General features: G+C 38.0%; 1 protein-coding gene across 1 annotated transcript; it reads right to left on the bottom strand.

The window, feature by feature from the left end:
* Positions 1-50: 50 nt before the first annotated feature.
* On the bottom strand, positions 51-11718 carry LOC149020523 (protease Do-like 9). Its single transcript, XM_089148690.1, has 9 exons — positions 10922-11718; positions 9757-9956; positions 9481-9661; positions 9072-9263; positions 7861-8093; positions 1496-1597; positions 1339-1389; positions 1143-1247; positions 51-1050 (listed from the first exon to the last, which is right to left on the bottom strand). Exons 1-9 carry the CDS (start codon positions 11517-11519, stop codon positions 949-951), a joined length of 1764 nt encoding a protein of 587 aa, XP_089004816.1. The 5' UTR covers positions 11520-11718; the 3' UTR covers positions 51-948.
* Positions 11719-15488: the final 3770 nt, after the last annotated feature.

Genomic DNA, 15488 nt, shown 5'->3' with positions numbered 1-15488 from the left:
ATCCAAAGAATCTTGGAACTTTGGACAAAATCACAATCTTATTATCGCCTAAACGTTGATATATAAGTATAACGATCATCCCTCGGTAAAAAGTGAGGATCAAGTCTCGTTAGGCATATGTGATAGGTTCCACTCCTAGTCCACATAAAATCACCATTCCGACAGAAAGAACTACACATTCCTTGAGAAGCCGAATTTAAAACGTAAAATTAATTGATACCTGCTACAAAACTGAAACGCTTTTAGGATTCCTACCGAAACCAGTGCCACTAACAGTTGTTGGTAATGAAAAAAAATTACCAAATGAGCCACCCCCATGGGGTTTTTCATGAAAAGATACCAAGATACAAGGAAGGTTACAAAAGGTCGTACATTGTCAATTGTCATCATCGTCATAACGTCTCAGATTGTCCTTGATATACAGGTGACATTAGAGCACTCCTCAAAGAAGTTTTTCTCAAAGCCATTACTGGGGAAGTTAGTGGAGACAGGCCTTCTAACACTCCTCCACCCCGTGTACCACGAACCATGAGACATTCCTCCCGTGCATCCGTTGGCTTGCGTTGCAGATGCAAAAAAACTGGGTTCTCCCCGTTGATTTTGACCTTCAAAGGATAGTTTCTAGATGGGAAAAACGCAGACCCATTGTATGCTCTTCACCACTTTTGTGCAAAGAATGCTACAGAAACAGTTCCCACTGAGAAAAAATAGAGGGGAAAAAGAAACCTTTGTATGGGATGCTGGATACATACTTCCAGATGAAATCTAACACTATTCTAAGTTTCTTTCACAAAGACATCATTTTACTAAATGTTAGTACCAGTAATTATACTAAATTATCAACCTATCAATATTATCTAATATCCTTCCAGCCGAGAGCTCCCGAGTATGATACTCCTATTGATAGTTCTACAAAAAGAACGATTGCAAGCACCTTTCATCACTTGACTAGATTGTCTTGAGATCATCAGACATTGGAGATGGTATGCAGTGCATTGTAAGAATATCCAGTGTTGCTACCTTGGCGGTCGTTGTCTTGAGGACCACCACCTGCAGTCAGGGAGAACTCTTTAGTTAGGGTATGGAAAGGAAAGGAGGGAGAGGAAAGGGAAGAGGGGGAGTGCTGGGGTAAAACGAGGAACCTGCTGATATTCCAGATCAAACTTCAAAAATTCATCTTCACAGTTTTCCACCATGCTGGCCAAGCTCTTTAGATTCTTGACAGGCTTATCGTTGAAAGCAACAACCTACGCAAAAAGGTAATGTTATCATTAACCAAGCCAAACCCAGTAAATAAGCTTATATAACCAGCAGCTTGCCTCTAGAGCATGTTCAAACCTGAGTATTGACAATGTCCTCATACCCAATATTGATATCAGCCACAAGAACCTGAAAAATAAGTCCAGAAAAGAAAATTCAGATACGATCCATGCCAAACAACACACTTCCAGTATAATGCAAGTAAATAAATGTGGTCAAAAAAAGAGAGATCAACCTGAGAAACCACCACGAGCTGTTCATCTTCTGATTGTGCCATTGCATGTAAGTGTTTGTCCAATAGTTTCACAGGTGCATCATATTCATAATCCTTCCCATACTGGCGTGTGAGTTGTAGAAAAGATTAGCACACAGTATTAGTCTGAAACTCATCCAACTCACAATGAGATACCTCAATCCACATCAAACATTCCAGGCTAAAATGAGAAACAGAACTACATATTCCAGAAACAGCTTTGAGTAACTCCTCAAATATTCCTCTGGTCATTGCACAGTAGTACCATTTTATTCAAGAGGGATAATAAAAGGAGAGAACCTACCATTTGAGGCCAAAACATAGAAGAAACATCACAAACAAAAAATAAATAAACAAAACAAAGCATATCATGCCATCATTGGGAAACCAACCATAGAAACCCAAAAACTTTGACTGCAAAACACAAGGCAGCCCGAAATATCCATACAACTGCAGACTGCAGCAGAAGGTTACACCATCTACGGAACTTGCTACACTTTCCTACTGTCACAAACCAAATATTAACAACCGGGACTCTCTGAAGAAGAACAAAAGAGAACAGAGATGAAACTAAGACTTTGGTAAGAATTGAATCCATGGTGGACTTGCTATCTCCTTTATATGAACCACTAACCAAATCTTAGAAGGAAACCTGCTAAGAGTTAAGTCATTACAAAAGAAAGCAATAACCACTTAATTCTAATTACAATCGAATATAATTAGCGACATAACACGCTAATGACAACTAAACCAAATATCATCCATAATCAATTGTTCCACCCGTCATAGAACCTATCCCATGAAATACACTTCAACAACCGCACCCAAATCAAGGTCTACAGCTTGGAACAACAAGAATAGCTGTTAACAGCAGCAACAGTCCTAACATATATAGCAATTGCAGACATCAGTGAGCAGAAAGAGAACTTTAATTGAAAGCAATACAAATCAGGCATCCAATCATCAGTAGCAATAGTAGAGAAAAGTATCAAATAAATCCAGCCAACAACAAACAAAATAAACAGCAGCAATACCAACCACAAGTCAACGATCATTACAACAGTCACAACATCATATGTCCTCAACGAAGGAAAATAGTCAGTAGTCATCTTCACAGAAAGAGAGATAAATTTGTAGAATAGGGTGCCGCAAAGGCGCAAACTAGTGGTATAACTGCAAAAAGGTTGCTGCAAACCTCTGATAAAAGTGATAGCATAGGTTGCTGCAAATACTGAAAAAAGAAGTATTAACTCCTGTGAACAAGATGACAGCTTAGGATTGTTAGCAGCATAAATAACCTTATAATGTTGGGATTTTTATTTGCTGCAGCCTGCAGCCAACGATCTAGATTTCACCATGTACTCGGAAATAAATCAGACGGTGGAAAACCAAATGGTGGGGGTTTAGTTGTAATTACGATTTTTTATTTTTACATTCAAGAGTTTAATAGTTTACAAATTTACAAAATGGAACCTGTCATTCTACCCGACTCTAATCCCTCATTTCGCAAGCCCTAGATTAGCATTTCTTGAGTTCAACCGTTGGCAACCATGGCCATGCTAGCTAACAGAATGCTGCTGTAAACTTGACTCTAAGTGACATTTTCTCTTTAAAATTAAATTATACTAACATTTCTTCTCTTTGTACATTGATAATCTGGCACTTAGAAACTGGCAATTTCTTTCTCGGTTATGAAACTAGCAGTTTCCCCACCACCAACAAAGAAGACTGACGAAAGAACAATGTTCTGATTTGTCTTTATATAAACTTCTCAAAACACATTCATAATGTGAAGGGATCAGAGGGAAGATAAAACCCTAGAAGATGAATGGGAGGAATGTGAGCCCAAGGCAATCCAACTTTTGCAATCTGGGTTCTGACAGCGACACTGGAATGAGTGGATTCACAAATCCAAACAGCGCAAATGAGATCTTTTCACGGTGGAATTCCATCATGGAAGGTGCCTATCCAGCACCATTTAGTGCCGAAATATTTTCTCCTGCCAGAGGACCTGGAGCTAAGAAGAAACCCAGTGGAACTGATAGAGGCAAGGATCTTCACATGTTTGTCTGGAGCTCTAGTGCTTCTCCGGTCTCTGAAGGTGGGATTCATGTATTCAGGGGAAGAGAGATTGGGAATGAACGTGATGGGGTTCCTCATCCTGTTGACACTCACCCAAAAGGTTTGAACAACTAGAACACTGTTGATTTGGTTTTTCTTAAATTGATTTTTGTTGTTTATCCCTTTTCTTGATTAATGATTATCCACAAAAAAAATTGAAATTTGCAGAATATGAAGAGTTTGGCTGAGATAGGTCTAGTTTTGGAAACAAACAAGCTAACGGAGGTGGTGAAAGAGATGAGCCTAGTTTGTCCAAGCTAAGGTCAAGCTCTACAGCTGAGCTTCACCCAAAGCCTGCAGCTAATGGAGGCTCAAAGCCCACATCAATGCCACCACTGATGATAATATAGGACTTGCAAAATGAGGGATTAGAGTCGGGTAGAATAAGGGGTTTCGTGTTGTCAATTTGTAAACTATTAAACCCTCGAATGCAAAAATAAAATAAAATATCATATTTACCACTAAATCACCGCCATTTGGTTTTCTACCGTCTGATTTCTTTCTGACTTCTGAGTACGTGGCGAAATCTAGACCGTTGGCTGCAGGCTGCAGCCGCTGCAGCAAATAAAAATTCATAATGTTGTTGGTAACCACAAGACATAGCACATGGTTGCTTGGGAACCAATACTAACAACATCAAGTTGTTGCAAACCACTGATAACAGCAAAAGGTTGCCGAGAAACATACTAACACTAAAGGGTTGCTGGAACCACATCTTGATGCTAAAAACCACAAAGAACCAGCTTCACAAGAAAATACGTCATTGGAGACCATTTCAAATTGTCAGAATACAAGCACAAGGAAGGTAAAAACGAAAAGATCCGAATCCCAGGAAGCAGGATTCGGGATATATGCTTGTTTTAATTTTGTTTCTTTTTTGTTTTAGGACTCTGATTCTTTCACGTAAACTACTCTTTTTATGTTAAGATCTGGAGAGGTCCTCACAAGTTAACATAAAGCCTCTCTTTGGCTGAAACACTTGTCTTGGTTTTCTCTTCTTCTCCTTCCTCTCTTTTTCTGGTCTTCTTCAAACATCAAATGGTAACTCCAACATTCGATTTGCATGTTGCGTGACAAATGGACAAAAGGAGAACATCAAAGGATAACCCATCATGATATGGCATCAATAACCAGCATTCTGAAATCACAATAATCCATGGTCAAGAGTGGCCATGGTGGCATCCACAGTAGTGACAGAGCAGATCAAACTAGATAACAACTCCAACACAGAACACAAACAGGTCAAAATAGTATTTTGTTGATAAGTAATGATAACCCAAGACCGGAGACCCTGACGTATTCCAAATTCTGGCCGAAAGCTCCTTGCAGACAATAACAGTAATCCTCAAATACTGAGTTGATTATATGGCTGGTTTGATTGCATATAGCATGCCATCCGAATTAACAGGTTACCAAAAAAACCCAAGAAAAATTAATTGCATATCCTAGGACCCAGTGAGGTGATCAATTAAACAAATATGACTTGCAAAAAACTCTCATAATCGGACGGCTGGATCTTGATAAAAAGCATAGGCACAGAAATAGTTCATAACCATGAAAATAAATGTAGTGGCAGTACTGTAAATATACCAAATGAACCAATAGAGGTGCCAAACCGGTAAATAGTTTAAGCTGCAAGAGGAACGGCTGGTCACAATCACCCAATAAGCCAACGGGTAACGACACAGAAGGACACTGGGAAAACTATAAGTGGTATCATGAAGTCAACAAACTTGGAAGCGAAGTTATTTACAAGATTGGTGAGGATAAAAGAGAAAGGGAGAGGCATTACCAGCAGGGAAGGAGCTCCTCTGGGGCCAGGGAGCCATGGCCCCCCTCAATTTTTCTAAATTTTCTCCTAAATCTTTTTATTTTCCCTTATTCATTATCCAAAAAAAAATTTCCAAGGGTTACAATTAAAACCCTATCTTTAAGGAAGAAACAGTTAACCGTCCCTAAACTTTCTCCCTCTAACTTCGATCCCTCCTAATAAAATTTTCAATCTCAAGTCTTAACTACCTAAAATATTCTTTTAAAGCTCTCATTTATTTACCCCTAAAATATAGTAACCACTATTCATGAATTTTTAAAGTTTTTAAACTTTAACAAATCTACTCGTATCCTTATGCTTTATGTCAATATATTTTTAATATTTTACTTACAACTGTGTCACATATATTTTAATCCTCCTAATAATTTACCTATATTTTTAATGTGTGGAGTCCATGCATGAATATGATAAAATGATTCAGAGGCGGAACTCACTAGCCCCACACAATGTGTGTGGTGAAAAAGCATTAGTGCTCCCCCAACGAGGAGGTGATCCAGACTCATTATCCCCCCCCCCCCCCATGTTGAATTCTGGCTCCGCCCCTAATTGCTGAAAATCAGAAGAGCTGAAAGAAACAACCTACAAAAGAGGTTGTCTCCTTCCTTCATCGGGTAGAACCAATGGGGAACTGATAGGAATCAAGAAGTACTTCCTTGCAAAACCTTTGTTCCACTGAAATTACGGGATGGGGTATAACAACTCACTGTCCTACCAAAAACAAGTGGGCTACCAAGACAACAAGCAAAACAAGGAAGCACTAAACAGAACTCTAGCTTTACTTGCACAGAAGTATCTCATCATAGGGTGCAATTTGGGGCTGCAATTCTATAGACTGGTCACCAAAAGAGGAAACCATTGACCTAAACCGACGTTGAAAAGCGGGAGGGTAGACAGAAAAAGAGAGTTGACCAATACAGCTGGTTGCAGCCTTGCAGGTGTCACCAGAATAGAGTTGATAGTAGAAAACTAAGAAAACAAAGGAGGGAATTTACTCAAAACCAGAGCACCCACAGGAGTTCTATTTTTCTTCTTCATTGCTTTGATTAACTAACTACCTTAGCAGGGACATGTGAAGAAGAAAAACTGAAGAAAAGGGACATCAAACCAAGAATCTATATTGCAGTAACATTCAAATAGTTAAACTAAGACAAAACCAGAATCTTCTACCAAAATGAATCGGTTTTCGGGTTAAAAAGAGGGAAACTTGGCCACATTAGGGCTAGGGTATTGTGGATCTAGGGTTTGAAAGTTGAGGTGAGGCATTAGGTTTACTTGTTTCAGTGACGCTGAACTGAAATAAACAAACCAGTGAAGGTCTAGGTTGAATCAGCAACAAGGCAAAGTACATTACTGTAGTCTAAAGGAAGGGTTTCAGGAAAGGGAAACAAAACAGGCTCAAGAAGATTGGCTGGGTAGAACCAACTCCAACTTGGATCCAATTCTTCAAAAGGGAAGAGGAGGCTTGATCAGTTTTGGGAGCATTTCCAAGTCTTGTTGAGGCTTGGCAGGCTGAGTAAGGTCCAGAAGTGAAGAACAACGGCTAGGGTTTGAATCGGATGCAAAGTTAATTGTTGATAATAGTAACACCTTGAAGGAAGCTTGCTTGATACAGAACAGTGGTGGAATAAATATAAGAAATTGGATAGCCACCAGGGATTCCCACTGCAAGGTGTCAATTCTATTAAACACCAATTCCTTCAAATGATCCAACTGGAAACCCATCACAAAGAGTAAATTGGACCAAACACCAACTCCTTCAGCCTTGATCGAACACGAGACAGATACCCAGTCGACAAGAAAACAAGATCAGTACAAATTCTCATTCATTAAAAATTTCATGTGCAATGTGCTCGTCCCCTTAAACCTTACATACAGGGAGACTCCAAAAAAAGAACAATTGAGAACCCATGAACAGACACCAGGAGGGTGCAATTTCAGATATGATAGTATTCTACAATCAAATATTAGCACCTTCTACAATTGAGATAGAGAGGGGGAGGGAGGAGTAGAGTGTATTCGATTGGCATGGTCCAGGTCCGCATTGCTTTTTTCTACAGCCAACTTCGCTGTTGGTTTGAAAAAACTTGACCATCCACCAAACCACACTAAAGACGAGAAAATATCATAAAGAATTTCAGTGAACATGTGCAAACTAGTCTACCAACATAATCAACTGTATATAGCATAATGCAATTGACAGGTTATTAGTAAGGTGAGCTATTTGAAAACCCAAGTATAGGCATGCGCAAAAGAAAGCAAAATCTCATTTAAGAATATAAATTTATTCTGTAATACCCCCCACCCAAAAAACAAAAAAAAAAACAAAAAGAAAAAGAAAGAAGAAGAAGAAAGTAAACATGGAAAAATGAAATTTTAAAACTAAAGTAACTCTTACCTCGGACCGTAGATAGGGAACAGATACAGCTGCGAAGACAAATCCAGCAATAATATAATAGGAAGGAGGTTTTCCCTTGATGTGTGCTGGGATAAGACGTTTGTGAGTCGCCAGTTTGACGCTGAATTCGAGAATTTCTGAATTGCGGAGAACTTTCACTACAGCATTCTCTCCAGTGTATTTTTGAGAAACTAGATAACTAAAACCAATGCGCTCTCCATGCCTAAAGGCAACTGTAAGATCACCCAGCGAGAAAGCAGAATTAGTTACAACATAATTGGACAACAAGGCTTGGAAAGATAACTCTGTTATTTTTTATTGCATGTGCAATAACCTGATTCAATCAATATCAATACAATGCAAGTCATGACACTAATATTGAATTAGTTACAAGATTACAGTTAATATCCAGTTAGTAAAAGAAGCCCCCCACTACAAAATGTTATTGAATGCTCTTAAATTAAAGAAATACCCCCCCCCCCCCCCAAAAGAAAAAAACACACACACACACCCCAAAAAAAAATAGAGCTTCTTTCACTTCTTCACAAATAACTCAAAACTAGATACTAAATAAGAAATTTAAATATTAACAGATCATAAGACTAAAGTACTATTTTACGATTAGGGGAAGGGTTCCCAAAAAGGACAGCATATGAAAGAATTTGCACATTCCACAAATGAGGGTCTTGAAAATGGTGTCACTCATACAGGGTTCACATGGGAGCCATATGGTCAGAATAGGATAGAGAGTATCAATGTGGATACCGCTGACTATTACGTGAGAAGGATATCGTAATCTACACAGAAGTGACACGCTTTGTTTTCCCTTGATATTGTTCACTGAATCATAAAGACTAGTCCAAAAAAAGAAGGTATAAATTTCAAAGGCATCTGCCCAAGGCCTCATAATTTTCCTTTACAACCCCAAATAATATTTTTACCATTACTGGAGAATAATAACTAAAAGATCATGACATAGCAATGAAGAAGTAGGGGTCCTATGTTCCTTAGGCCATGAGCACCAAGGTTAACTAGTCGACCCAGATGGGTCAAGCTGAAGTTACAGAAGAAAAGTGAGACCATTATGGAACAAAAGAAGAAACATGAACTCAAGCGGTTGACATTACATAAAACAAGAAATAGCCCAAATCAACCAAAATAGTGTCAACTGGCAAAACAGAAAAAACATTTAATAAGCATAAATGCCAAACCTGTTCCATCATTAGCAATATCAATTCCGTCAAAACTGAGTAATACATCTGATGGCTTCAAAACTTGAGATTCTGGAGCAGTAGGTTCAATTCTTCTAATGCGGACACCCTTCTGGTCAGGTTTCATACCCATTGCCATTCGTAAATCTGGATTTTCCATCTTTTGCCACTCAACTCCAAGAATTGGGAATCCTGGCTTGTAGCAAATGGTGTTCAGAGTTCATAAAAGAAATGAATGAGATTCTCATTTCTCCAACAAAAGGAACATTTGATTCCTTCCCAGTAAATTTGGCACCAAATTATAAAGTAAGGTGTACAAACGCAGCAGTATATTTTGATGTATATAACTTTACACAAACCACTAAAGAAGCAAATTAAGAAGAGCAACCAGACTAGCACATCAGCGTACCTGTATATTCTCCATTCCTCTCATAGTCCTGAATGAAATGCGTAATGACAGGGGTTGGTATCACATAACCTATATTCTCCACATCTTCATGTTTAAGGGACTGAAATGCAATACCCACACATTTACCCTTGTCATTGAAAGCGGGCCCACCAGAATTTCCTGAGTTTATGGCAGCATCTATCTATTAAAAAAGACTTACAGATGAGGATTCAAGACAAATTTTCAACAAGGTGACATAAAAGGTAAAATAAGTAGGTATAAATCCATTAGCACAACCTGCAATCCCAAAAGCTCAGTGGAACCATGAACATATGACAAGATTTCCAAGCGTGACACCACACCACTTGTCACAGAAATTGTGTCTCCTCCAATTGGGTAGCCCACAACAGTGACATCATCTTGGAGTGCAGGCAACAACCCAAACTCTACAGGTGAAACGCCTTCCCAAAACTCATCGTCATTTACTGTAAGCATCGCTGTAGTTGAACCAGATAAATAAATTAAATCAATACTAAGTCTACATCAACGCTTAAAAGGTTTGAAACACCGGAAATTGAGGTCACTTAAAAACAAGACAGTGTCAATAATTGTTAAACCTACATCTCCAAAACATTGTCAAACTAATGAAAATTTTGAACCATTGGATAATCTTCAGAAAGATTCTGGATAATAAATGGAGACAGAATAATATCCCAGTGAGTCTTCTTTTTACAGCACCTGATTCACATATCTGAAGATCTAGAATGGAAGTCAACAACGAAAAAATAGTGGGTTTTAATACTACAGTGCTACAACATTTGCTTGTTCTCTCTATAGAAACAATGTACCAATCATCCATTATTTAGAAGAAGAACCCCCCCCCCCCAACAAAAAAAAAAAGGGCTGTCCCGTTTAGCAGAGTTTAGGAGGATCAAATGTCTATTTCCAGTGAGGCTGTCTAAGCATAAATAAAGTGAGAAGCTTATGTGATTTTGTCACGAAAGCATTGAAGAAACTAGTTTAAGAGAAAATACACGATTATAAGAACCGCAAGCTTGTGTATTAAAACATTACTGTTTGTTTTACATTTTGAAACACAAAAGAAAGGGCGAACCCGGGCAAATGCTTTACATTTCGAAACATTTCAAGAAAAACAAAAAATTAAGTAGATACATTTCGAAACATTTCAAGCAAAACAAATAATCAAGAATTCGGAAACATGGTCAGGGTCCTCAGGGAACATCTGAAATAAGTTTCATGTAGCTATCCAAGAAATTAAAAGGAAAAGATGTTACCAATATGTAAAAGAATATAATCATAATTTAGAAAATATTATACAATAAATTAAGAGAACATCATACAATGCCCAATTAAAAATCTTAATACCCTAGAACACAGAAAGTTCAAACTGGCAATAAAGCTGCGTATCGAGAAAAGAGCAAAGCAGGATGATCTTTCATACCAATATCACACTCCGTCCCAATTGCGAGTACAGTGGCCAAGTACTTGGTATCGGAGCCGCGTTTCTTGAGCTTAACCTGTGTAAAATGCTCGACGGAGTGGGCATTGGTGAGAACCCTCCGTCCACCAATAATGAAACCACTGCTACCAGAACTATACTGTCGTTTCCGCTGCCAGGGAAGGGAAAAGTTGGGCTCCGTATGAACACAAAACACCTTTACGACGGCATCCATGGATGAAACCACCTTGGCAACATCTTCCAACCTGGGCGGTGGCTCAATAAGCGAATGCCTAACAACGTCAGCGGAGACTGAGACAGCAGGTACACAGTCGCCTTTTTTTTCGGCGGCACGAGAACTTCGCCTGAGAGGAGAAACGACGATAGCGGTTTCAGCGTTGTCGGAGTGCCTTACAGCTTTTCGACCCCGACGACCACGTCCCTTGCCGGCAGCCGGAGGATCGGAATCTTCGATTTCGACGCCAGTGACGGAGAAAACGTCCTCCGTGGCGGCAGAGGAAGTAGTGCCTTGATTATTCCTCTGAGGTTCCGGTGCTGGCTGCTTCGGTTTTCGGCCTCGTTTCCTCTTCGAATCAGCCATCTGATACTCTGCTTATTAAGTTCTCTTCCTCTTGCAGTTTCTAACTTATCTTTTATCGCACTTTGTGTCTGCAAGTCCCTCCTGGACTGAGAAGTCTGGAAACCAAAACGAAGAAGAAGAAGAGGATAGACAGACAGGCGGTGCGTAGGGACATCCCCGGTATGGAATGCGAAACAAGCCGTACCCGGACTGTGTTATTCAAAGCTAACCATAAAGGGCAAAAGCGATAACTAATTACATTTTCCTACACTGACACAAACACAGCAGCTTATCTGGCAAACGGAACAGTGCAAGTGTGTAACAGTAACACAAGCACCAGCACCGTCTCACTCCGCGTATACGCACTTGTTGGCTGTAACAACGCTAGATACTTGGATACAGCCCTTGGGTGGAACAGGCTTGATCGGGTGGCTTTGTTGAGGAGTGAGGATACATCTTGAAGTAATAATAGAAATGACTTAGACATTGCCAACAGAAGGCTAGAGATTGTGTCTTGCAATGTTTACCGCGTTGCTGACACTCTTATTTGGCTTTCTTCCACTGATGGTGTGTTATCCCTTAGCTGTGTGTATGAAGTCATCCGGCCACGTGGTGAGAAAGTTACTTGGAACAACATTGTTTGTTTTCCTCAGCTCAACCTAGGTTTGTCTCTATCGCCTGGCTGGTCTTCCTCGAGAGATTAATCACAAAAAACCGTATGGTTGCATGGGGGTGGTGTCATTAATTCTTCATGTTTTTTATGTGGTATTCATGAAGAAAGCCATGACCACTTATTCTTTAGAAGCCCATATATGATGCACCTGTGGCTTGATTCCCTTACTCTAAATGGTCTGAGATTTCATGGGCGGATCTCTTGGCAGGAAGAGCGTAATTGGATAATTTCCAAATTCAAAGGGAATTCACTCATATAGCAGGTTCAGAGGTTCAACTTGAATGCTCTAATTTATTGAGTTTGGGAGTAAAGAAATTCGGGTATATTTAATGGAACCACTGTATGTCCTAAGAAAGTACTGCATCAAGTGGTTGCCGATACCAGAAAAAAGATTATATTTTCCTCAACGGTCTATTCTTGACGATGCCATCTCTAGAAGCTTCTTCCATCGATGGAAAATCAATGTTAGTTTTATTTTTAAAAAGGCTCTTGCAATGTCCTGGAATAAGCCGCCTATTGGGTGGATGTCAATTTGTTGTGATGATTTCGGGATGAATGAGATGGGAAGTTATGGCACTATAGGCAGGGATTCACAAGGTCGATGTATTTTTGCTATTTCCAATTCCTTGGTGGAGGGCAATATTCTTTTGATGGAACTGCAAGCTATTAGAAAGAGGCTACTACAAGCTATCATTTACATATTCCCTGTGTGATTATCTATTCAAACTCTATTATAGCAGTGGCAATGGTGTTGAGAAAGTCCTTAGTTTTGTGGAAGGTGATAGACATTGTGGAATACATCATAGTGATGACATCGCAATTTTAAGAGTGTTTATTCAAGCATAATTTTCAGGAGGTCAATACTTGTACTGGTTTTTTGGCTGGATTTCTTTCCTAGCTAAGGGAGGTGGTATTTGATTGTAACATTTTTCTGCTCAGGTTGGCTAAGCTTACTTATAATGACGCTTCTGGCATAACTTATAGATACTTGCTCCACTACTTTTGGCCCCCACGAGCATATTTTCGGTACAAAAAAATATATTTCTCATAAAATATCAAATAACAAATATACATATATCTATATATTTTTAGATCAATCATCATCATCTCGGCAAATAAGGATTGAGATTAATAAGGTGCAGAGGTGCAAAAGCTCAACTTTAACATCTCGTTCATCTGACTGTCTTTACATATAAAGTTGTCACCACTATGCTAGTATACCTCTACAATGAATTTGCTTAATCAAATGCATGAAAAAATAAATTATAAATTTATTTAAATCAAGGAGCTTAATGGATATAATTTTTTTATTATTATTATTTTTTTTACCATCATGAAATGGTTTGCTTGTAAGAAAAACCAAAAGATTCATGCTTCTCAGTGGTCGTGGGTTTGATCCTTGCGGACAGCATCTCCCCCCTGAGAAAGTAATCAAGGTGCGCACAAGCTGCCCGGATGAACATCAGCTTCAAAAAAATAAAAAAACAAAATAAAATAAGATAAGACGATTTTATTGGAAAGTTGAAAACGTGGCTTTAAATGGTAACTATAAATCACAATAGTTTTTTTTTTTACATAAATCACAATAAGTTAAATCAAAGAAGAAAGAACAAAAAAATTTGATGGGTGATTCATTCAATTGCTGTCTCGCTAGTGCCATTAGAACTTAGCATTCCATAATTATTTGATTTATCAAATAGTATATTCTATTTCAAATTCAAAGTATAAAAGGAAAGCTGCTTCATTATTATAAGTATAGAGAATGTCACAAATGATTAGTTCTCTAAAAACACATTGAATAATAAACAAGAGGAGTTATTGGTCTTAACTGAATTTTATCAATGAGTTTAAGGTTTCAAATAACTGATTTGGGTAAACGAAAAATAAGAATAGCTCATCATGATGCTTCGGCTTTCTATATGTATAAATGACAAAGTTACATAATACTTATACATTAAGAAATTTTGGCAAAAGAATATATATATAAATTAGAGGGTGATGACTATTACATGTACCATTTTTTTTTTTTGGTTGGTAAATCAGAATATTATTGAGATAAGGAGCAGGGGTTACACAAAGCATTTTGATTACAACAATCAAGTAGCCAAGATTCATAAAGTTGCCAAATTGTCCTGCCTGCTAAGGACATGACCTTTTGTGCTAGGGTGTCCGCAACTGAGTTTGCGTCCCTACAGATGTGTTTAAAGCTGACAAAAGATAGGTCTCTAGAGATGAGTTTAATCTCATTAATAATATCTTGGATATCCAAAGAGGGAACTCTATTACATGTACCACTGAGACTCTAAGAACTTTAAACCTGCGACCTCTTCAATAAGAAGTATCAGTCATATTAACATTTTAATGGAAAATAAAAAAAAACTTATTTTTTTTACCCATCCACCCATTTTTTTGTTGAGTCCAGAATTTTGGTCAATGGTACTTTTTATGCTATTTATACATTTGCTACCCACGAATACAGGGGAAGCCACAATATACCACTAGGGGCTTCACTATTTTATTATTATTTTCAATTATAGGCCCCACCAACTTTTTTGGTTGAAATTTATAAAATGAGCATAAAGTGCTTCCCCGAATAATCCAGACTCTTGTTTGTTCTACCGTGTGCTTTATTTGTTTGCCTTTGAATATGTATAAATCAAAGGAATAATATAAGAGCTGAGGTTTTTTATAACTTACAAAGTCTAATAAAATTTTAACCACATTAGAACCAAGGTGCAATATTTCTCTCGATATCGCCTATAGCGAACTGGTCGAAATGACGAAATCTTAGATATTTGGCAAGATTTCGCCCCCCATTTCGGAGAGTACTTTTCGTCATTTTAGGCTGAAAATTGATGTCTACCCTAAATAAATTTGTCCATATAAATACCCCTTCCTAGTTATGTTTAACCTGTTATTTTCTGAGGCCTAAATTGAATATAATTAAAAAGGTGACCTGCTGACCTTAAAAATTATATTACATAATTTGTTCATAATTTAAATATTTTCATCTATAAATTCTTCCCTGTCCATATTTGACACGTTGTCTTTTGAAGTATGAATCACTATGGTATAATTGATAAGATTGCTTATTAATCTTGAAGATTTTGTTATAAAATATATGTTTACTTTGAATTATTTCCATAAATTATTATATAGATTCTCCTTTCTAATCACATTTGGCACATTGTGTTTTTGAGTATTGAATCATTGGGACAGAATTGGTAAAGATCGTTCATTGACCTTGAAAATTCTGCTATAAAATTGCGAAAGAAATCACTTAAAAATTGCTAGAAATCCTTTTATTCCAGGTATCT

Source organism: Hakea prostrata, chromosome 3 (assembly GCF_041222555.1).
Source record: "Hakea prostrata isolate BN-2017 chromosome 3, UWA_Hpros_2, whole genome shotgun sequence".
Taxonomy (NCBI): domain Eukaryota; kingdom Viridiplantae; phylum Streptophyta; class Magnoliopsida; order Proteales; family Proteaceae; genus Hakea; species Hakea prostrata.
This window is presented reverse-complemented; position numbering and strand designations above follow the sequence as displayed.